We start from the raw sequence: 25,359 nt of genomic DNA, 5'->3' as shown, positions 1-25,359 counted from the left end.
CACTCACTTGATATTTCTAATATTTGAATTAAGTCTCCCAAAAATGATAGTTTGATAGTGTGATTTTGCCTCCGACGATCTCCAACCCGAGCCGACCTGCCAATACTAAAGAAATGGAGAGGATGGGTAAGCTTTACGCTTAGTAAGTCCATATGAAATTAATAAGCAATTACTAACATGCTTTTCAAGATAAAACACTATAATTGTACAATTACACATGTTCAAAGTTAAGCTGTTTTATCGAAGTTACTGATTACTAAATCATTCATATCTGAGCTACAAAACTCCAAATTTAGTTTCGTTAATTTTACTTGAAACTAGACTCATATGCCTTTCTCCCATAAAATGTATAGAATTTTTGGTTTAGCCAATTAGTACAGTTTATTCATTAAAGTTTCCCCTATTTTGTTGTCCAACAGTTCTGACCTCTCTTCACTAAAAATTATTTATCTCATATTTTGGGACTCGGATGATGTTCCCGTCCATTCCTCTTGAACTCATTTAGTATTATATTCATATAAATTATAGCTCATAGTTATTTTTTTGAAATTTTTATTGATTTTTCCAAGTCAAAACAGGGGATCTCGAATTCATTCTGACACTGTCTCAAAAAAATTAGAATATCACATAATATAGAACTCTTTTGCTCCCCTTGTTTCTTTTATATGAAAATAGACTCATTAATATTTAATTCCATAATTTTTTTGAAATTTAATTCAACTTACACAATTTTTGGTGAATTTTCAAAGCCACGCAACTGCTACTGTCCAAAACTATTTTACTACTAAAATTCACTCTTACATAATTTCACTTAATCCATTTTTTTTTATCGAAGTTCACTCATATATCAAGCACATTGCTCATAATTTTCATAAACATATACCTGCACTTATTCATCATATAATCATGTTCACATGTATTTTTACTTAATCAATTTTTTCGTTGAACACTTCGGAATAGTGACTGATTCTCACTTGTCTGCACATATTTTCACACTTATAGACAAGGTTATCCGGTAAGCATAGTAGCCTGCACTTAGTACTACACATGTAACCTAACCATCTGATACACGTAGTAGCCTGCACTTAGTACTACACACATAATCAAAGTTATCGGGTACGCATAGTAGCCTGCACTTAGTACTACACATACGACCAATTATCCGGTACATGTTGTAGCCTGCACTTAATACTACACACGTGACCTCACAATAGATCATTCGTATCGTTTCTATTCTGAAGGCTCAATTGGGAAATTCCTCACTTTCTAACATGTTACAAATTTATTCATAGTCCTTTTTCAATTTGTAAATTACAACAAATAATCATTCTATAGGCAGCCACATTTCATATGATAACAAAATATAATAAAGTAAAAAGAATTGATAAATTATTTACTTACAAACTTGTCGAAATCTCATCAGGTACAACCGTGTAGCAATTCATACAACCCATGTAATAGTAATTTAACATTCAATTCATGTAACAATAATTTGCCATTCAATTTCACATGACACAACAATCATCACATTTTCCATATCATATACACCATCCATCAACTTCTCCTAAACATATCAAATCATACAATTTATGCCATAACAATAGAAAATTACAATTCAAGTATGGCATTGCATTATTATTAACACACGAACTTACCTCGTATACGAAAATGGTCATTTTTACCATTTTGTCCACAACTTGGTATTTTTTTGATTTTAGCCCGAATTTCAATTTTCCTCGTATACGAAAATGGCCATTTTTACCATTTTGTCCACAACTTGGTATTTTACCGATTTTAGCCCGAATTTTAATTTTCCTTACTCTATCATTACAAATATAGCCTAATTAGGACTCATATTATTTAAATTGACACAAAATCATATTTTGGAAAAATTACAATTTTGCCCCTAAACTTTGTCAAAATTACATTTTTGCCCCTAGGCTCGTAAATTAAATGTCATTCTATTTTCTTATGTTTTATGACATGCTGATAATTTTTCCCTTCTATAGAAACATCAAATTCACACTCTAACATGTACTTCTGTACTTTAGGTATTTTTACCGATTATGTCGTTTTACTCCTTTTCACGTAAAATCGCTTAGTAAAAGTTGTTTAACACAATTTTAAGCTTCATATTCTACCATAAAACATCAAAATAAACACATTTCACCTATGGGTATTTTTCCAAATATAAACCCCAGGTTAAATTATTGCTAGAATAAGCTTAACCAAGTTACCGGGATTTCAAAAATGTAAAGAACTTTAAAAACGGGGCTAGAGAGCACTTACGATAGAGCTTTGGAGTTTGAACAAACCTTAACCATGGCTGCTGCTGGTAGAAACGGTTGAATGAAAAAGATGATAGCTAATTTGGCATATTTTCCTTTTTAATTCTTTTAATTATTAGTTTACCAAAATACCCCTAACTTAAAAATATGTTATTTCACCCATTTCATGTCTATTTTTGTCCAGCAATTAACCAATGGTCTAATTACCATTTAAGGACCCTCAATTTAAAATTTCATAACAATTGGACACCTCTAGTGGCACGGACTTAGGATTTGTGCCTCACAATCCGTGCGGCCTTAGGCAGTTTCTCCCTCCCGAAAACTCCTAAGTCAGCCTAACTCCCACAATATGAGGATTCAACAAAATTCCTCCACAAAAACCCAACTCAAACGAAAGCAACTCAAAAACCAACAAGATGAACGAAGAACAAAATAAGAACAAGCCATAGAAAATAAGAACACAAGAGAGAGAGAATTTTGAGTGAATGCTCTCAAGAATTCTTATTGCTCAAAAAAACTCAAGTGATTTACAATGAGGGGAGAGGTCTCTATTTATAGTTAAGCCTCTCCAAATCTAACGGTACAAATCAAGTACATCAACGGCTACGATTAAAGGGTATCTACAAATCAAATCTCTAAGATTACAAAATCATATCTTCTAAGATTACATATCATATCTTCTAAGATTACATATCATATCTAAGGTTGCATATCTTCGAAGATCATGTTTCCATATTTGTCGAGCTTGTAGATGGACCTTCAATCTTTTCAAGCAACGGGCCAGTCCGATTGGGCCAAATGACCTCCTTCATTCTTGATGGATTGGACAGATGTGTCATGGTTGCGCGCTCCCATGCACAACCCATGACATTCTCCCCCATCGAATCTAGCGACGCCCTCGTCGCGTCCTCCGCATGGTACCGATCTATCTTGTCTTGGAATTGCCACAAGGCTTCAGCAGGTTCCAACTTGTCTCACTATCCGGAAATCCCTTCCATCGGACTAGGTATTCATGCTGCAGTCGATAGTACTTCCGTCTGACCGCATGGTCCACCTCGATGTTTTCGACCTCTCGATCATAGGTAACTTTTACCTCCATTGGTGCTCGTTGGGACTTGCTTCGATTTGGGTCTTCTTCATCTTCATGGAATGGCTTAAGCATACTCACATGGAATACTAGATGGACTTTAAGCTTCTTAGGCAACTCAAGCTTGTAGGCCACCTTGCCTACCTTCTTCACAACTCGAAATGGCCCCTCATATCATCGTACGAGTCCTTTGTGTAACCCATCATGTCGTAAAATCAGGTGTAGTTTAGCAAGAACTGGGTCACCAACCTGGAATTGTACATCCCTTCGATTTTGATCCGCCCACTTCTTGTTGCGCTTACTCGCTTTATGTAGACAAACTCTAGCTAGATCGTTTTGCTCTTGCCAATCCCTCGCAAATCGATAAGCTGCTGGATTCGATCCCGCATAACAAGTTGCAACAGCATTGGGTGTAAGTGGCTGTTGCCCCATCACTATCTCGAGCGGACTCTGGTTCGTTGCACCATTTCATTGTAAGTTGTACGAAAATTGGGCCATGTCCAACAACTTCGGCCAATCTCTTTGCGTCGCATTTACATAATGCTGAAGATACGTCTCCAACAATGCATTCACTCGTTCGGTTTGTCCATCAGTTTGGGGATGCATACTAGTGGAAAAGTTCAAGTCTGAACCCATTAACTTGAACAACTCCGTCCAAAATCGACCCGTGAATCGCTCATCTCGATAACTGACGATGGACTGTGGTACTCCCCAATACTTCACCAAATGTATAAGGAACAAGTGAGCTGTGTCCTCAGCGGGACACTCCTTGGTTGCGGGGATGAAAGTTGCATACTTCGAAAACTTGTCCACCACAACAAAAAATACTCACAAATCCATCAACTTAGGTAAACCCAAAATAAAGTCCATGGATAAACTTTCCCATGGGCGCTCCGGAATGGCCAAAGGTTGTAACAAACCAGCAGGAGCCTTCAACTTGACCTTGTCTTGTTGGCATACCAAACATGTTTTCACATAGGTCTCCACATCATTACCCATGTGAGGCCAATAAAACCGATCTTCCAAGAGAGCCAAAGTACAGTGTATACCTGGAAGGCCAGCCCATTTGGAATCATGACATTCCTTCATGACTTTTTTTCACAAATTCCCGTGTTGAGGCACATACAGACATTGCCCATGAGTGTATAGTAACTCTCTCTCGAGCCAAAACCTCCTCGTTCTTCCTTCTTTAGCAAGCTCAATCAAGTTCTTGGTTGTGGGATCATGGGATAATCCTTCTTGAATGCACGCCAATAGGGGACTATCGGGTTGGCTTATCGTTGCAAATTCTATTTTCCAGCTAAACGCATCAGGCACAGTGTTGGTACTCCCCGGCTTGTATTCCATGCTAAAATCAAACTCCGCTAGGAAAATCTACCAACGAGCCTACTTGGGGGACAACTTTTTCTGGGTTAAGAAATACTATTTGCAACATTATCAGTGAATACCACGAACCTGAAACCCAACAAATAGTTTCTCCATGTGCGCAAACAGTGCACCACCGCAGTCATCTCTTTCTCTTGGACTGTGTATCTACGTTCCGTCTCATTGAGCTTTCGGCTCTCAAAAAGTAATGGGATGCCCATCTTGCATCAGCACTCCCCCAATTGCGTAATCCGAAGCATCCGTGTATACCTCATACGCCTTTGAAAAGTCTGGTAACACAAGTACAGGCTCACTCATCATTGCTTGCTTTAATTGGTTGAAGGCTTTCTCGTACTGAGGGTCCCAATCCCATACCTTACCCTTTTTCAACAAATCCGTCAAGGGTGCAGCGATCTTGGAATAGCCTTCAATGAAGCGATAGTAATAATTTGCTAGTCTAAAGAAAGACCGCAATTCCGTCACCTTAGTTGGTGGCTTCCAATTGGCAATTGCTCTAACTTTACTAGCATCCATTCGAATCGTGCCACTTCCCACAATATGGCCTAGAAATGGCACATTCCGTTGAGCAAGTGAGCATTTCTCCTCCTTGACATACAGCTCATTTTCTCGTAGGGTTTGCAACACCTCTCTCAAATGTCCCACATGCTCCTCAAGCATCTTATTATACACCATAATATCATCAAGATAAACAACCACAAAACGATCTAAGAAGGGTTGTACTACCTTATTCATTAGGGTGCAAAATGTGGCTGGAGCATTCGTCAACCTAAACGGTATCACAAGGAACTCAAAAGACCCATATCGAGTCACACAAGTTGTCTTGGACTCATCCCCTTTGGCGACTCTCACTTGATGGTACCCTGATCGCAATTCCAACTTAGTAAACCATCTCGCGCTACCAAGTTGATCGAATAAATCTGCAATAAGAGGAATGGGGTACCTGTTTTTCACAGTGATCTTATTTAAGGCTCTATAGTCAATGCATAATCTCAAGAACCCATCATGCTTCTTTTGGAATAGCACAGGTGCACCGAATGGGGCTTTAGATGGTCTAATGAACCCGGCATCTAACAGCTCCATCAATTGCTTCTGCAATTTCTCCAACTCAGGTGGGGCCATTCGATATGGTGCCCTTGCTGGCAGTTCAATATTAGGCAACAACTCAATCTTGTGGTCCACCTCCCTCTTAAGTGGCAACTTTTTTGGCAACTCCATGGGCATTACATCTTGAAATGACTTCAACAACTGTTTCACTTCCTTTGGGATTTCTCCCTCGAATTTCTCCTTCACATTTTCCCTTAAGGTAGCTAGATAGGAGACTTCATTTCTACGTACTCCTTTAGCAAATTGAATCGCCAACAATATTTTTCCTTCCATGCTTCCCTTTCTTTTTATTTGCACCATATAACGACGGTTTGAATCAGAGATCATCATGTAATTCTCAAAAGGATGAATATACGTATTCACTCGGTCAAGCAAGCTTAATCCAACAACAAAATCATAATCATCAAGTCGGATTACCTTTGTCGATCCACTCGCCAAGTTTGAGTTCCACCCCTTTGGCCACACCCATTATGGGAATGCTTTCCGAGTTCACCGTTTTAATTCATCTCGAATCCTCTTCAACTTTGAGCCCAAGTTCCTTCGCCATTTCTTCGGACATGAATAAGTCAGACGCACCAGTATCAACAAGTGCATTCAATCCTCTGCCAGCTACGATGATGTCCACAAACATCAACCCATTACTTGCCTTCTCTTCGACACCACCTAATATTGAATTAAGACTTTTGGTGTCATCTTCGGCTTCCTCGCTCGCCTCTATGGCATGGAAAGTGGCTTTTTTCAGACAGACGCTCATTCTATGTGGGCCTTGGCAAAGATAGCATTTCAAGGGCCCCTTTCTATCCCAAGGCTTACCTTGACTAGCCATTGAGCCTTTGCCATTCTTTTCCCTTTGATCTTTGTCTCCCCCACCATTGCCTTTGGGTCTCGACTTGGGCTTGGAAGACTCATTATTATCAAACTTTCTTCCTCTAACATCGTAGAAATTTTCTGCCTCAGCCATGGCTACGGTCAATTCAGTGATACCTAGGCGACGCAACTCTTGCTTAGCCTACATCTTTAGCCCATCCTCGAACCAATAGAATGATTCCTTCTCATTCAAGTATGAGATCTAAAGCATCAACTCACTGAATTCTCGAACATAATCTCGAACGGTGCCTTGTTGTGTAAGCTAGCGTAACTTAACACGAGCCTCCTTTTCAGCATGTTGGGGATAGAACTGCTTCTTCAGCTCTCTTTGGAACTCCTCCCAAGTTCCAATAGTTGTTCCTCCACGTTTCTCATCCGTGGACCTACGTCTCCACCATAAGAGAGCAACATCAGAAAAGTAAATTAAAGTAGTGTTTATCTTGGTGGCATCATCCATAATGCCCATTGCTCGAAAATATTACTCCAATTCCCACAGGAAGTTGTCCACTTCTCTTGCGGACCTAGTCCCCTTGAACTTCTCGGGTTTTGGAACATCCACATGAAGTTGCTTCGGTCCCAAAGCCAACATCCCACTTTTCAGGGTAGCCTTACAGATTGTGAACTCCCCCTTAAACTCAGCAATCTCCTCTTTCATGGCAGTCACCAGGGCCTCAAAAGCTTCGTCCCTCACCGTCAGTTTGTCCGAAGTGGATCTGAGAGTGTCCAACATGAACTCCTTGCTATCTTCCCTTAGTTCCTCCATGTGGATCAGGACCACTTTGAGTGTCTCCTTCATGTTACCAATGGACTCTTCGAGATTAATCACTCGATTTCCCAAGCTCGACAACATATCCTTCGATCGACTCGCCTTTCTAGCCCTCCCACGGGTCTCCATTGGCTTATTCTGATCGACAACTTCTTTTGACATCTCTCAAAAGTGCTTTCGAAAACTGGCTCAGATACCAACTGTGCCTCACAATCCTTGTGGCCTTAGGCAGTTTCTCCCTCCCAAAAACGCCTAAGTCAGCCTAACTCCTACAATATGAGGATTCAACAAAATTCCTCCACAAAAACCCAACTCAAACGAAAGCAACTCGAAAACCAACAAGAAGAACGAAGAACAAAATAAGAATAAACCACAGAAAATAAGAACACAAGAGAGAGAGAATTTTGAGTGAATGCTCTCAAGAATTCTTATTGCTCAAAAAAACTCAAGTGATTTACAATGAGGGGAGAGGCCTCTATTTATAGTTGAGCCTCTCCAAATCTAACGTTACAAATCAAGTACATCAACAGATACTATTAAAGGGTATCTACAAATCAAATCTCTAAGATTACAAAATCATATCTTCTAAGATTACATATCATATCTAAGATTGCATATCTTCGAAGATCATGTTTCCATATTTGTCAAGCTTGTAGATGGACCTTCAATCTCTTCAAGCAACGGGCCAGTCCGATTGGGCCGAATGACCTCGTTCATTCTTGATGGATCGCACAGATGTGTCATGGTTGCGGGCTCCCATGCGCAACCCATGACACTAGTATGTAGAACTCAACTTTTGTACTTTTTACGATTTAGTCTTTTTGACTAAATTAAGTGCCCGTATGTCAAAATTTTCGAACGAAATTTTCACTAAATTATTCCGTGAAATCGTAGACCATAAAAATATAATAAAAATAAAATTTTCACCGTCAGATTTGTGGTTCTGAAACCGTTGTTCCGACTAGGCCCAAAATCAAAGTGTTACATGCTATTCAAACCAAATTCACTATCGAGTTTTTCTTTACTCGACAGATGACCCTTTACATCTTCGAATGAGAGATTATCTCTGTCATAAAACAGGTTTCCCTGAAAAACTTGTATGAAGGGGGTAAAGAGCACAATAATAGCATAGTCTGATCTTCATTATTAATTTGAATCTTAACATTTTTTAAATCATTCAAAAGAATATTAAATTGAATGATGTGATCTCTAAGGTGCTCACCTTCATTCATGCGGAACATGCACAACCACTGTTTCAACACTAATCGGTTAGTTAGAGACTTTTTCACGTAAAGGGTTTCTAACATTTTCCATAGGGTGAATGTCGTTTTCTCCATCAAAACCTCCTGCAACACATTATTTGTTAGACATAATTGAATCCTGGATAGAACCTTTTTATCTAACCTATCCTGTTCTGATTTATTCATGTCTTTAAGCTTCTTCTCTATAAGGACCTTCTCAAGATCGCCTTGAATCAAAATTCTTGTTATCTGAACTTGCCACAGATTAAAATTTGTGATGTCATTGATCTTATCAATATCAAACCTTATTGTTGCCATCTCTGAACAGGTTGATTACGAAAATCAAATTAGCTCTGATACCAGTTTGTTGGGGATCAACTCGGTTAATTAACAAACAAGTAAAATAACAAAGAAATAAAAAAAGATTGAACACAAATATTTTACGTGGAAAAACCCCTTCGAAGAGGATAAAAAATCACGGGTAAAGATAATTTTACTAAAATGGAAAAAACAAAGAGTACAGAAGATAGAGATAAGCTAAATAGAGATAAGCTAAACCTTGAAACCGAAAATTAAAACCCTTAAAACATAAACACAAAATTCTCTAAAAGCTTGTAAAAGCTAATACCTAAATATGTAATTGGTTTTTTCTAAGGTGGAAAAAAGGTCTAGTTATAGGCTAAATTTATAGGTCAAATAATATTAAAATAACCTACACTAATAAGAGTTTAAAAGGAAAACTAATATTAAAAAAAAAACTACACTAATTGGAGTTTAAGTGAAAAACTAAACACATAGTTTAATTGGGAGAGGAAAAGCCAAAAAGTACAAGGCATAACTCCACATGGTGTAAGCATGAATCATCAACCTTGTCAAATAGAATGTCAGTTATTAAAACGATATCTTTGAGCGCAATGGCCACTTCCTCGTAAGGAAAATGAAATGTAAAAGTTTCTGCCATCTATATTTCCCTCAAGGTGGCAACCAAATCCAGAATGACATTCAATTTTGCCATCATAGATGCAACATATAAACTAGAATCCTTAAGGTGTTATCAAATATGATGATTGAGCTCCATAAACTATAAATTGTAATTGATTCGAAGAACTAGGTCCAGTAAAAATTAAAGAAAATCACAAAAATAAATAAATTTTTCATAAATATATTAAAATTTTATATCATAAAAAAAAACCCAATTAAAAGTTACCCAGTCAATTATTGAACAATTGAGGAGACAATAGGTTGCCATGTATGGAAAGCAATCATTTGTTTCTTTAAACCAGAAAATTGGTGTGTGTGTTCCAAATTTCATTTCAAAAATAAACCTTACTGGCAAACAAGTTTCCAAGGATTAATAACACATTCACGCGGAAATTCGAACCCATTTAAAAGAAACTTTTGATAAATATATAGAGGTTGGACGTGGGGTCTATTTCATGTTATTTTCATTCGCAACACCTGTCCCAAAGCTTAACCATTTGTTCACTTGGAAATTGGAATTCATGTGATATTTGAGAGGATTATATTTAAAATTTAAACTCAAAATAAAAATTGTGGTGCATATTTAAAGTAGACTCAGCATTCAGCACAATAATTCTTTTTAATTGATTATCCCCTATTTTAATATTACTAAGAGAAATAAATCTTTTTCTATGTTTTTAATTTAAATTTATAACACAACAATTTATTAAAAATACAATCTCTTTTATTTATTTAAAACAAACTTTATTTATATAGGTATATTTATGTTGGTCTAATTTATAAGCTTAAAATTTTGTTTAAATAGCATAAATTTGTAAATAATTAATACAAATTCGTTTTAAATATATTTATATATTTTAATTTTTATAAAAATATAATATTTTAATTTAATATTTAATATTTAATATTTAATATAATTTTTATCAAAAATATTAAATATAAAAGCTTAACATATATTTTTTAATATTTACAGTACAATATCGTCATATATTATTATAAATTAATTTCATGTAGTACATAAATATATGAAAATTTAGAAAGAGATTCATCAATACGGGTGTAAAACTATGCAAAATTAAAGTTATTCAAACGTGTTTGTGTATATATATATTGTTTAAACACATAGTTTGAAACTAATATTTTCATCCAAACTCTACCCTTATCGAATGAAATTTTGGACAGATGACACTATTAAGCTATTTTACTGCTTGATTTGTCGTCACACTTTGACCATTTGTGGAGTTAAAATTTATTTGGTATTTGAGAGAATTTGATTGAGTTAGAAAAATAAAATTTTAATCACATTGTATTCATGTAATGTATCATATGATTGAAAAAATAAACATGTTAAATTAAAAATTTTGATGAAACTACCAACAACAATAATAATTAGATTAGAATTTTTAAATTGAAAATAAAAAAATTAAAATTTTAACTTTTAAACTAAAATCTCAATTTTATACAAATTTAAGTACTAAGAGCACATTTTAACCCAAATTAAAAGTAAAATGAGCTTTTTAAGCATAATAAATTCTTTTATACCATCTCTAAACTAATTATAGGCTTTAGCTAATGAAGTCTTGGTTCAATTGGCAAAGGCGAAGCCCTTGAGCTTTGATTATTCTAGTTTGAGACTAATCATTTGCAATTATATGCATGAATCTCGAAGTTCCACTATGTGCAACTATCATGAGTTTAATTTAATTTGTTAACTATGCCAATTCTTAATATGATTGTAAAGTAATAGTTTAATTTTATTTTGTGATTGACAAAATATCTTACATATATTTTTATAATATTTATACCACTTAAAAAAACTATAAAATTTAAATCTTAAAACGAGATATTAGGAGCTTAAGCTTTTTTAACAAAAAAATGATATTAATAAAATTTTGAACACTATGGAGATAATAAGTTTTTTAAGAAAAAATTGATTGAGTCAGTTTACATTTGTGGCAATGGATTCAGTGTTAGTAATATATATATATTAAGCAAAATTAATACAGTTGAATGTAAATAAATTTGGATTCGGTTATACAAATCAGTATTTTTACGATTTTCTGATATTGATTTGATTTGATTTGTTTTGTCGTCTACCTAAACAGGCCTTAGATTTGTTAACATAATGCATTGATCCGACCCGACCCAAATTATAATCAGGTCTAGCATTTCCCCAGCCCTTACTCTATAAAAGGCGAGATGAAGCATTCTCAGTTTCCCGCACCAGAAGCAGTAGAAATTGGCAATTGCTGTGTGTGAGAGAGAGAGTGAGAGTAATAGTAGTATCAATAATTTGGCTTAGGTTGCATCTCTGTGTCTGATGCAACAGAGAGGAAGGACTAACAACCGTAGATCAAGGTCTTTCTCCAGATCTCGGCTTGCTGTCGAAGGATTTTAGTTCCCCTTTTCACTCCCCATTAAAAAATAAAAAAAATATCTTAAAAAAAAATCAATTCCTCTCAGAGCTCACTAGAGATCTTCTCTGTTAACCATGGCGGCTAACGGTGAGATCTCCACCTTCATATTGATCATTTCTTGCGTTGTTTTTTTCAACTTAGAACCAAAGGACAATTGGAATGGATTGACATTGTTTAATCAACATTTGCGAACCCACACATGGATCTCTCATCGACCTTTAACTAATATTTAAGAAGAAAATTTAAAATTTGATTGTTCTGTAAATTATATATAGGATTTGTAGGAGATGAACGCAAAGTTCAAAAGAATTACTGGATTGAACACTCGGTTGATCTTACGGTGGAGGCTATGATGCTCGACTCCAAAGCCGCTGATATTGACAAAGAAGAACGTCCCGAAGTAATATTTCCTTTCTTCCTTCCTTTTTGTTTTCTGCATTGTTTATTTTTTTCTTCATTAAGTTAATTTAACAAGTTCATTTTTAACTATATTTACAGTTTTAAATTTATTTCCTTTTTGGCTTTCATATTTAAGTAAAAATTGTTTATCTATTAATATCTTCAGTTGTTATCATGAAACCATAGTTTAATGAGCATTTATGCTTATTATTGCCTTTTAATTGTTGCTGCTGTTCTTTTGTACTTAATTTTAAACTTCAGTTGTTATTTAGATTCCTAAATTTCATTGTTGATATTTGCAGGTGCTCTCCTTACTCCCACCGTATGAAGGGAAAACCATTTTGGAACTAGGAGCTGGCATTGGTCGATTTACTGGTGACTTAGCTAAGAAGGCTGGTCATGTTATAGCATTAGACTTCATTGAGAATGTTATAAAGAAGGTCATTGAAACTCAACCTGACAGAAAATTTTTAGTTTGCTAATTAATAAGGGACTTGACTGGATTTCATTAATTGCAGAATGAAACCATCAATGGGCATTATAAGAACGTCAAATTCCTCTGTGCGGATGTCACTTCCCCTGATTTGGCTTTTACAGAAGGATCATTGGACTTGATTTTCTCAAACTGGCTGTTGATGTATCTCTCAGATAAAGAGGTGATTTTTGTTGCTTCTTCTTCAATAACATGGAAAAAAAAAAAAAAGAGAGTTCTTAGGGGCAAATTAGCTATTGATTTCAATTTTTTTTTACTTGCTGAATTCGGCTACCCCATTTTTGGCTTTCAAATTTCTAATAAAGCATATTTTTGAGTATATCTGTCTGAAAGTATTATTAAATGCAGGTTGAGAATTTGGCCGAAAGGATGCTCAAGTGGTTGAAGGTTGGTGGGCATATTTTCTTCAGGGAGTCTTGCTTTCATCAATCTGGTGATTGCAAGAGAAAGAACAACCCAACTCACTATCGCGAGCCCAGATTTTACACTAAGGTTTTACTTGAACTTATCTTTGATTAGATGTCATGTGACCTGAGGACTGAAATATGTATGAAACAAAGTGATCTAATCTTTCTTTCATATTCAAACATACGTTTTTCATGTATTATAACACAGGTCTTTAAAGAATGCCAAGCAACTGATGATTCTGGAAATTCATTTGAACTTTCTCTTGTTGGCTGCAAGTGCATTGGAGCTTATGTTAAGAACAAAAAGAATCAGAATCAGGCAACAGAAAATGATCTCATTGATTAGTATATATATTTTGTTGTTGAATTTTAAATTTACTGACAAGGTGCAACATATTGTTTGCATATTCAGATTTGCTGGATCTTCCAAAAAGTTGTTTCAGATAATGATAAGGGATTCCAGCGCTTCTTGGATTCTGTTCAGTACAAATCTAATAGCATTCTCCGTTATGAGCGTGTCTTTGGACCAGGATATGTGAGCACAGGAGGAATTGGTATCCTTCTTCAACGAAATGTTTTTATTTGTTCTACATCTTTTATTAAAGGAATTTGTTACACATAAGTACAGAAATAGGGAAGGAAAGATGAAACATGCATGTTAAACAGTAAAATTTTCTCACTTACTGTATTAAATTTTAATACCACATACCGGGATTTGTATACCAAGTAGCAGAAATGGTTTTGGAGTAGAAATTTCATCTTTTCCAGTGTAATATCTGAACCTCAAAACTACTGAGATTATAGAGGGTATCCGCTGCATTTGTAACTTCCTCTTAGGCTTCACCCTTTGTCATAGTTTCTCTTATTTAGTTAGTTCTATCGCATCAGCATCCCCCTTATATGAACTTGTTTTTGAGCAGAAACAACAAAAGAATTTGTGGGGAAGTTAGATCTTAAGCCTGGCCAAAAGGTCCTAGATGTTGGCTGTGGCATTGGTGGAGGTGACATTTATATGGCTGAGGAATTTGATGTTCATGTTGTGGGCATCGACCTCTCTGTAAACATGATATCCTTTGCTCTTGAACGAGCTACTGGACTGAAATGCTCAGTGGAATTTGAAGTTGCTGATTGCACCAAGAAGGTTTATCCGGACAACAGTTTTGATGTTATCTACAGCCGTGACACTATTCTACACATTCATGTAAGAGGACTAGATAACAAATAAGAAAGTTTTCCTTTTAAAGTGATTTAAAGATTTAGAAGTTGAGCATAGGCATCAAAATAAGAATGGAAGTTGCTATTTGAAAAACCATAAATCATTTGGGCTTTTCTCGATCCACTTTGTTATTCTCATATTTTTGCATCAAAAATCGACTTTCAGGACAAACCTGCACTGTTTAGATCTTTCTACAAATGGTTGAAGCCAGGAGGCAAACTCCTCATAAGTGATTACTGCAAAAGTTCCAAGACTCCATCCAGGGAGTTTGCTGAGTATATCAAGCAGAGAGGCTATGATCTTCATGATGTAAAATCATATGGACAGGTATATTCAAATTAATAATCATTTGCTGTTTCCATTTCATACACTTGTTGATCTGCCTTGTGTTATTGTTTGCAGATGCTTGAGGATGCTGGTTTTGATGTGATTCTTGCAGAGGATCGAACCGATCAGGTTCAGATAAGACTATCAAATTGATTTTTAGTTAGTCATGTTTTTGAATATGGTTATGAAAGGCTAATGGAATGTTGTTGTGGTGGTGGTTTTAGTTCTTACAAGTTCTGCGGCGTGAATTGAACCAAGTGGAGAAAGAGAAGGATGCATTCATCTCTGACTTCTCTAAGGTTAGGTTTCCTTTTCCATCATCTTGTTAAACCTATCGAGTTGGGATGTTAGTAATGGTACATAATAATGTTTTGGTGAAAATTCAGGAAGACTATGATGAAATAGTTGGTGGATGGAAGGCAAAGCTGATAAGAAGCTCATCAGGGGAGCAGAGATGGGGCCTTTTCCTTGCCAAGAAGAAGAAGAATTAAATCCTGCTGCCTGCTCATCTTTATGTTAAATAAGTAAATAAATAAATGCAGTTAGGCATATGTGTGCAAGAAACTATTTCCTGCTTGCAATTATCAGTTGTTATTGTAGTTTGATATTTTGGTATTAGTATGAAGTTTGTGGTTTGAATAAATTATCCTTTTCCAGTAGTAATTTGGATGGTCTGAATCCAAATAGTTCCGATGTCACCCAAGTTTTGGTATTATATCTTTCTAACATATCTCACTTCTGAATATGTGATTTTAGTTTAAAGGTATAAACAAATATATAAAATAGTGAAAATAATTTACAAAACGCTGTACAGTATAAAGATTTATCTACTTGAAAAATAAATATTTATAAAAAGGACTTTTAAGAATTAAATAATGTTTAAAAGTTATAAAGTGTATTTTCTTAAAATGAAGTTAAAAACTCTAAACACCAAATCAAGAATTACAAAAAATCAATAATCAAATAAAATTATCATGGATTATTCAAAACAATTTAAAAATTAGATAATTACAATGTTATTTGAATTAGGGTGAGATATGGATTTGGTGGAGTTTTATAGATTTGTTAAATCCTCCATTATAATTCCATTAGCTTCAATTCTGTTTTCGATTTTTTCATATTTATTTTTAAAAATTTTTTAGACTTTTGATAAAATAAGTTTTATTTTATGACTTTTGAATATTATTTAATAAAATATCAATGCCTTTTTCATAAATTTTTTAAAAATTTTTAAAACTTTAAATCATTTTCACTATTTTAAATATAAAATATTTTTTTACATCATAAAAATTAAATTAAATTATATATTAAATAAAAATTAAAATTAGGTTAAATTTTGGGTAACCACAATTTTGAAGTTTCATTACATAAACCAACAAATATCTCAATTCAAATTTTGATTTCATCGGTTTTCTCGCTCAACCTTAATTTAAATTGAATCAATATATTTCAAACCTAGATAAGTTCCAGATTTTTTATTATTTTTCTTGTCAATAAAATAAAAGTAAATATATACAAATAATAATCCTTCAATTGATAAAAATGTTATTATTATTTTTCTTTTAATATTATTCATATTCAAAATTCATAATTATTTTTCTTAACAATATCGTTTTTAAAATTTAAATCATCATTTTTTTTTACCAATTTTTAGTACTTCCGTTAATACTTAACGATTTGGTCGTGAAAACCAACTTAATACTTATTAGGCTGCTTAGAAGAAGTCATGTGACTTTTTTCTAAAGAAAGTCACGTCAAAAGAATGATATTTCATAAATAATACATTAGTTTTACTAGTTGAATATTTCTATTCACTAAACATTAAAACTAATCTAGCGCCTAGAAGAACTGATTTAGTAATAAAGTTTTTTTTTAAATAGGAGTGATATTTTTCTTAAAAAATAGTATTAATATTATTACAACTATTTATTAGTGACATATTAAATAAGCTTCTTCTTTTTTGTGTCAGTACATTAACTAATCTAATAATACAAAAATGTGTTAAAATTTTAAATATATATTCATCATATTTGATATATATTTTTGTTTTTAAAAGGAATAATATTTATATATTATATATATACCGACGACTCTGATAGTTGATGGGTATAATTTGATAACTGAAAAAAAACCAAAAACAAACTAATTTGATTTTAACTGAAATTCGTTTTAACTAAAACTGAATTCAGTTTTGTTCATTTTAATTAATAAAAAACAAACTAATTGATGGCTATGATTTGATAACTGAAAATTAATTTTAACTGATTTTGTTTTTTAATTTAATAAAAAAACAATGAAAAAAAAACTTCAAATAATGAATACCTTCAATCGGAATAAGATTATATTTTAACGAGATAAAAATCTGTAATTATAAAAATATATATATTTAGTATTAAAGTAGTGCATTATTAAATAAAAATAAAACAACCCTATGAATCAGTCAAAATTTATTTAAAGCAACAGTTAAAACTTAAAAGTATACGTTGAGGTCCCCTCATTTCTTCTGTAATCATATTCAAAAAACAATGATATGAAGCACGATGAGTGAGATAGGCACAAATTGGATTGCGCCACTCCACCAATAATACTGATCCAACAGCACCGAAGGAGGGCCAAGGCAAGTTAACGTGTTGGATTCTCGTTGGACCACTCGGTAATCTGCTAATGGGCCATTTAATTGAAGTCAAGCTTCAGTTTTTCCCTAGTCAAATAATTCATCAATCACTTATTTGTTTTTACTGAATTAAAAGTAAAAATAAAATAAATAAAAATCGATTTTCTGTCATCAAATCACATCCATTCAATTTTTACTGAATTAAAAATAAATAAAAAACAAAACCACCTTTTAATGGTATAGGCAGCACTTTGATTTCCTCTTGTGAAGATGTTTTTAAAATATATGTGACCAGCATAGTTAGATACGAAGCTTTTATTCTCTCTAATCTAAACAAAAACTTCCACCATTGAAACAGAAACTAATTTTCCATTCAGCTTAAACACATAAATGTGTCAATAAGGATAACGCTCTTCAATTGACTATAGAAACCTATACAATTTTTCTATATATATATGTATCCTTGATCTCATAATTAAGAAATGAGATGAGTAACTATTACACCACACCTCATAATTATGGTATAGATCACTTAGAACACACCCATCGGATCCTTTCTAGGTCTAACAACAATGGGTGACGTAGATAGTTTTTTCTGTAATTTCCATTTCTCTATTTGTGAAACCAGCACTAGATTGCCTTTCTCAATTCCTTTTTTGACCTTTATTGATCCCTTTACAATAGTGGATGATCCAAATATTTGCACCATTAAGCTTCCACCAACAATCATACAACCTTCTCTTTCTCTCGTCATATTTCACCATATCAAGTAAATTTGTAAAACCGAAAATAACTTACCAAGCACAAGAGCAACCCCTATCCATTCAGTTGTGCCCTACCGTTCGCCGAGGAGGAACCATGCAAAACCAGCTCCTTATAATGGCTCCATTCTAGAAATAATTGTTGTTTCTGTAGCTGACACTTCACACATAGTAGCAATCTATCAAAGCAATTGCATGGTTATTGTTGAAAGTAGGTTCGAAAATAAGAGCATGAACTGAAAGAATACCTTTATCCAAAGGCACAATTCGGTTGAGAAAAGGCACTACAGCAAAATAGGCTTTTAGCGGTGTTTTTAGCAGCGCTTAAACAAAAAACGCCGCAAAAGTTGTACATTAGCGGCACTAGTAAGAAAACGCCGCTAAAGGTTAGAGCATTAGCGGCGCTTTTTGAAAAATGCCACTAAAGATCGAGCATTAGCGGCGCTTTTGAGAAAATGCCGCAAAAGAGTTCAGCAAAACCACGGAATTAGTGGCGCTTTTTAAAAAAGCCGCTAAAGATCGAGTATTAGCGGTGCTTTTTGAAAAACACCGTTAAAGATTGAGCATTAGCGGCGCTTTTCAGAAAACGCCATAAAAGAATTTTATTTTAAGATTTAGGGTTTATGATTTAAGGTTTAATGTCTATGGTTTTGGGTTTTAGGGTTTATGATATAATGTTTATTATTTTGTGATTAGAGCTTTTGAGTTTAGGGTTTATGGTTTAGAGTTTAGGATTTGGGGTTTATTGTTTTATAGTTAGGGTTTTAATAATGTTTATGGTTTTAGGGGCTACGCTAATAGGGTTTAAGGGTTAGGGTTTTTGATAAAATGACAAAAAAATCAATTTATTTTAAGGTTTAGGTAAGTAATAAGATTCTTTTGTAATTACTTTTGTCCCTTGTAATATATATTTAGGGTTTAGGATGTAAGTTTTATGGTTTATGATTTAGAGTTTATGGTTTGAGTTTTTAGGTTTGGTGTTTGTAGTTTAGGGTTTAACTTTTAGGATTTAAGGGTAAATATGGTGAACTACTTAACTTTTATATCTTGGATTTTTTATAATATAAATCTAAATAAGATAAATATAAATTATTATTTTAAAATATATATATCAAAATGGGTTAAATCCCAAAAGCATACATGAACTTTAATTTGATCCAGTTCTTGTAAATTATTAACACAATTATTGATATAACATTATTTTATATTTATATATTGCATTATTAACACAATTATTGATATAACATTATTTTATATTTATATATTGCATTATTAACACAATTTGATTTTAGTGTAAAGCAATTTGATTTTAATTTGTTTTATTTCTTTTTTCTGTGGTGTAGGAGGTATGTTGGAATTCACAGTTCGGAATTCAGAGACTTTCTACTGAAATCGAAGCTACTTCGATTTATTGTGGATTCTGGTTTTGAACATCCTTTCGAATAATACCGTTGAATAACTGAGATTAGTCGAGCTACATAAGTAAAACCATGTATAGAGGTATTATTTGTGTTTCTAGCTGTTGGTTTCAATTAGATGAGGCTAACATCTCTATCACCGGTGTATAGAGGTATCTTCGCCACGTTCCTCGCAGGTTCAAGACAGGTTTCAGGGAAGGTAGGAAAATGCTAATGTCCTTAGGCTCATTGCTTTCTGATTTTAGTTCCATTGCTTATTTCTGTTCTTGTAAGAAATTTTGGGTTTTTTTTTTTCTTTCAAAATGTTCTTATTTTTTATTGGGGGTGATGTATAGGTACTGAAGCAGCACCAAGAAAGAAGGTTGCAGCAGCTTCTGCTTAAAAGGCAAATTGTAATGGAATGAGGTTTTGTTTTGGATGAAGCCATGTTTATGAGGAAACATTTAGTGATGAAGAGTGAAATTATATTCTATTGGATGCTTTAGTTGTTATTTAGTTTCTATTTGAATGTAGTTGTCTTAAATTTTGAACAATTATTGGAGCTAATGTTTGACCCTTAATTTCTTCATTGTCTTTTTTTTAAACTTGATTAATGTTCTTGTTTCGTTTATTTAAATTCATTAGTTTTATATTTAGTTTTGAAGTTTAAATTTTAATAGAAAATTTAATTTAATTAATATTTTTATTTATCCTTAAAAGTATATAGTTTAAAGTTCAAAATTTAAAATTAAACATAATATAATATTTATCATGGAACTAAATATTATGTAATTAAAATAAAATATTTTTATAAATGTCATGTTCTTTAGCGGTGTTTGTAAGAAAAGCGCTGCTAAAGGTCCGTTTTATAGCGGCGTTTGTAGGAAAGCGCCGCTAAAGGCCATGAGTTTTAGCGGTGCTTTTCCCACAAATGCTGCTAAAGGCCATGACTTTTAGCGGCGTTTTCCCCACAAACACCGCTAAAAGTCATGATCTTTTGTGGAGTTTTTCTCAAATAAACGTCGTAAATTTTTTAGTCATTTGCTTCAGCGGCGGTTTTTGCAGCGCTTTAAAGCACCACTAAAGGTAAAAAAACGCCGCTAAAAGTCTGTTTTCCTGTAGTGAGGCCAGTGTAGAGTGCAGGTTGCCATGGAAAAGCCATCGTCCAATCCCATAACACTTTCCATGTCAAAGATGATTTATCAAATTATTTGTTACCACCAATCCGTTCTTCAATTACAACCCATAATCTTGAAAACAGAGCAACAACACAAATTTAAAAAGGAAACCATCAAACCTGTTCCATTAATAATGCCAATGCCATCCTTAGATTAAATATCCATCCATATGTGTTGAGCAACAAACCTCATTCCTAAGCAGTGCCAAAAAGTTTTCCTTTGTGCTTCTTAAAAGATGTCTAGTTCGAAACATGTAAATTTCGTAAAACACGACACTCAAAAAGCTAAATAGATCTCCAATCTGGAAGATATGGTCAAATATTACATGCCTATGATGTTATCTTAAGGCTAAATGCTTAACTTGGGCTCGACCTTTTAGGGGTTGCTCATTATTGCATCATAAAATCTAGAAACAGAATTGATAGTGTACTCTTTTAATAGTTTTGTATCTAGAATCCAAAGATCATTAAGAAAACTCACAACCTTTCCCCATATGACCAAATCACACTATTCAAGGCCTTAAGCCAAATGTTCGACAAGGATTTCCAAAGATAGGAGCATCTTGAACAATTAATGTTTTGTGGTCATCTGCCAACAAATCGATACTTATTCCTAAGAACATGAACCTACATAGTGTCTGAGTTGGATAAGATGCTAAATCCAAGCTTGAGTAAAAAAGCTTTATCAATAATCCTCACTACTATAACATCCCCAATATCCTTGAGTTGGGAACAATGTTAAATTGAGAGTAAATGTGTTAGAATTTGATAAGGTTATAAAATAGAAATTATCAGTGTTAATAGAGGAGAAGATAGCTATTGAAGGTAATTGAAGAAACTCTTATACATTGAGAAATAAATTCGAGGTATTGACTAATTTGCAAGATAGTGAAAAGTATTGGGGCAAAAGTGAGAAAATTAAGAGATGGAAGGATTAGATTGAATTGAAGGAAAAAGAAAGAGGGACTAGAGGTGAAATTTTACTAAAAAAGAGTATGACTTATCAATGGAATTGTGGAGAAAGTTGATGGACTAAATGAACAATTTATAATTTAGACAATTATGACATGTTGAGGATTAAGGATTAAATTAGTGTAAAGTTATAATTGGTGGAAATATTTTAATATTTTTTATTTTTAATTATTATGTTAATAGATATTATTTTAGAATTATGTAGGCAAGATGATGACATTCAATCATTCATCTTTTTTATCCTACATGTAACTTCCTTCATTAACAAAACCAAGTTTTAGTTTTTATTTTTTTTGGTCCTTTCCATCAATTCCAAGCCTTCCAAGCTTAATTCTTTCAAGTTCTTTCATAGATTACTAGTAAAATTCATAGAGAAACCTAGTATTCATATTAGTTTCATGAGAAGTGCATCTATAGTCGTCTTAGAGGATTGAGAAAATATGAATTAGGATTTTATTTAGGAGAGGGTAAGGTAAGATTAACATGTTTTTTAAAGATTTTATGTGTAATTTATTTAAAGCATATGAAACAACATTTGATTGTTTTATTGGTATTGAAACATGTATATTTTTTATATGAAAATGAAGAAAAGTAAGACGTAAGTAGGTAATAAAAGAAATGGGATAGTTATGGAGTGAAGGAATAAGAAGAATGTAACACTTTTAACTCGTATCCATCGTCGGAACAGGGTTTCAGAGCATTACCAGAACTTTCAAAATATTATACAAATAATTCGTGTGAGTTACTATTCATTTACCGAGATCATTCAAAACGTCCCTTAATTGGACCCTCAAGGCCCAATACGAGTATTATAATCGAGTTGGGACTTAATCAGAACCTCTAAGAATTTTTTGCGACATTTCTAAAATTTTTCAAGTTGCAGGGCTCACACGCTCGTGTGGTCAAGACGTGTACTACACACGCCCGTGTCCCTAACCCGTGTAACTCTCTGACTTTTAAAACATGAAGAAATTGAAGTCACACGGCCAAGTCACACGCCCGTGTGCTAGGCCGTGTGGCGAATTTAATTTCTGAAATTTGGGTACAGTTTTCACACGGTCGTGTAACACGCCCGTGTCCAAGGCCATGTCAACCACATTGCTGAGACACATGCCTGTATCTTTGCCCGTGTGCCCAATTATGAGCATTCTATTTCTCAAAATTAAGGTGCAGGGGACACATAGCCTAACCAGATGCCCATGTTACCAGGCCATGTGTCACACACGGTCAAAATACACGACTGTGTCTGCCCGTGTGGACAAAATGAAGCCATACCTAGCTTCATTTCTCACCCAAAATTTCACCCAAGACCTGCACTTGAAACACACAACCAATACCACCCAATCCAAGCATTCAATTAAACAAACTTCATCATTCAACAAGGCATATCTTACATGCATACATGTTTGCAATCTTACCTTGGATTAACTAGGCATTAACATCATTTGATTACACGTATTCAACATAACACATATGAATATATCATAATAACCTACTTAATCATACCAGAATAGGCTATTACTAGCCATTCTAATGGCTAGGTTACAAAGCATCATTATCAAGCTACTAATGGTCAAGTTGTCCTATACATGCCATTATACCAAAATGATTTTACTAAATATACCCAAAATGACTAGTTGATAATGTGATGATGCTCCAGTGATCTCCAACCCTTGTAAGCTTCCTAGCACTATAAAACAGGGGAAAAATAAAATGGAGTAAGCATTACATGCTTAGTAAGTTCGTATAACGGAAACTAAACTTACCAATCTCGTTTATTAAGTCTAAACATACAATAACAAGTTCTCCATCCATTTGGCTAAATTGCCTAAACACATGCATCCAATCAAACATGTTAGTCACAAAGTTTACATATACATCAAGTAAGAATAGATGAGCTCATCATGCAATACACTTTCAAGACATTATCATTTCATCTCATAATTCTCATGCCTTGTCTAGAGTGATCGTTGAATCATTGAAATTTTGATGGATTGTTAAGTAGTACACTCGAGGTGTACAATTCCATAATCCGTCAATTCTTATTCGATGGTACCCCCTAGGGTACTTAATTAAGGGACACACCCTCGAGCCACATATCATATAACAAGATTACCAGTCCAGGCTAAATCCTTTATATAACGTATGCTCAAAAGTGTTCAATAAGGATTACCAGTCCAGGCTAAATCCAAATCATAGCGTATACTCGAGAGGTATTATATCCGGATTACCCATTCGGGCTAAATCCTTTCTATAACAAGGTCAATAGGATTACTCGTCCAAAGTAAATCCCGTCCGCAACAAATGCAGGACTTTATTAGTTTCGAGAGAGCACATATAATCATCAGAATTCAATATTCAATCGGGACTTACCCCTTTTTCACCATACCAAGCATGTATTAAATTTCTCATTATAGCATTCAAGTAATGTACATAAATATAAGTCACATTCCATGCAACACAACATTCATTATGTGACAGCCCAAAATTGACCCTAGTCGGAAGGTGGTCTCGGGACCACAAAACCGAGGCATAAAAATAATTAAAAATTTATTTTGATGCCTATAATATGTGTATGCTCATGTATGACATTTTATGATGATTGATTTAGTGTTATAAGGGTGAATTCCACAAGAAAGGACTTAGTAATGAACTTTGAAAGTATGATAGGGAAATGTGTGATGACTAATTAAAGCATGCATGCAAAATAATGGACTTGCATGTCAAATTCCCCTTTTATAGGTGGTGGCCGGCCATGACAAGGAGGATGGGCTAAACATGTCATGAAACATGTTTTGTTGGTGCATTAGGGTGAAATAATAAACAAAGGTGTATGGGTGATAAAAAATGAAAAAAAATGTGTGTGAGTGTGGTAATCCCCCATTGCCGTGAGTTGTAGAGAAGGAAAGAAAAAATTTTGTTCATCCTTTCTTTGAGCCAAAACTAAGGAAGAAGGAGGATTTTTGCTTCATGCTTGGTTTGGAAGAGATCTAGAAGGAGATTTGGCTAAGTTTGCATCAAGAATAAGGTATGTATGAGGTTGTGTTAGGAGTTTCATGCATGTTTTGGTTGCTAACTTGATGTGCATGTTAGCCATGGCTCAAATCTTTGTTAAGCCATGGAAATGGTATTTGGCCAAAGTTGTTATGGTGATAAAGCCATTGCATGCTAAGTGTGAAGCTTGATGATGATGCATGCAATGATGGATTGTCTACTCTTGAGTAAGATTTTGAGCTTTCTTTTGTTTTATCATGATTGAAGTTGAAAAGGAGCATGATTGTCATATTCGCCATGATGCATTCATGAGCATGGTTCATGCTTCTTGCATGTTAGTTAAAATTTGTGTTTTGGATGGCTATGGACACCTTGAAATTGACCATGCTCATATATGTATATATATGTTTGCACATGATGTTTTGGTTATGAAGGAAGTGATGAATAAGTTTGTTTAAAGAAGAA

At 34.0% G+C, this 25,359-nt stretch overlaps 1 protein-coding gene and 1 long non-coding RNA gene across 2 annotated transcripts; both read left to right on the top strand.

Moving 5' to 3' along the window:
- Positions 1–11,877: 11,877 nt before the first annotated feature.
- LOC108457077 (phosphoethanolamine N-methyltransferase 1-like) lies at positions 11,878–15,642 on the top strand. Its single transcript, XM_017755899.2, has 12 exons — positions 11,878–12,224; positions 12,413–12,537; positions 12,839–12,976; positions 13,055–13,192; positions 13,378–13,521; positions 13,645–13,755; positions 13,849–13,990; positions 14,357–14,637; positions 14,818–14,979; positions 15,055–15,108; positions 15,204–15,278; positions 15,366–15,642. Exons 1-12 carry the CDS (start codon positions 12,212–12,214, stop codon positions 15,468–15,470), a joined length of 1,488 nt encoding a protein of 495 aa, XP_017611388.1. The 5' UTR covers positions 11,878–12,211; the 3' UTR covers positions 15,471–15,642.
- Positions 15,643–19,855: 4,213 nt separating this feature from the next.
- On the top strand, positions 19,856–20,295 carry LOC108456523 (uncharacterized). Its single transcript, XR_001866951.2, has 2 exons — positions 19,856–19,971; positions 20,108–20,295. It is a non-coding gene; the product is annotated as an uncharacterized LOC108456523 (long non-coding RNA).
- Positions 20,296–25,359: the final 5,064 nt, after the last annotated feature.

Source organism: Gossypium arboreum, chromosome 3 (assembly GCF_025698485.1).
Source record: "Gossypium arboreum isolate Shixiya-1 chromosome 3, ASM2569848v2, whole genome shotgun sequence".
Taxonomy (NCBI): domain Eukaryota; kingdom Viridiplantae; phylum Streptophyta; class Magnoliopsida; order Malvales; family Malvaceae; genus Gossypium; species Gossypium arboreum.
The sequence above is the reverse complement of the archived record's forward strand: the minus strand, read 5'-3'. Positions and strand labels throughout refer to the sequence as shown.

Coding starts and splice junctions, on each gene's coding strand:
- LOC108457077 (XM_017755899.2), top strand. Junction 12,538..12,838: donor ACAAAGAAGAACGTCCCGAA/GTAATATTTCCT, acceptor TGATATTTGCAG/GTGCTCTCCTTACTCCCACC. Junction 14,638..14,817: donor ACACTATTCTACACATTCAT/GTAAGAGGACTA, acceptor ATCGACTTTCAG/GACAAACCTGCACTGTTTAG.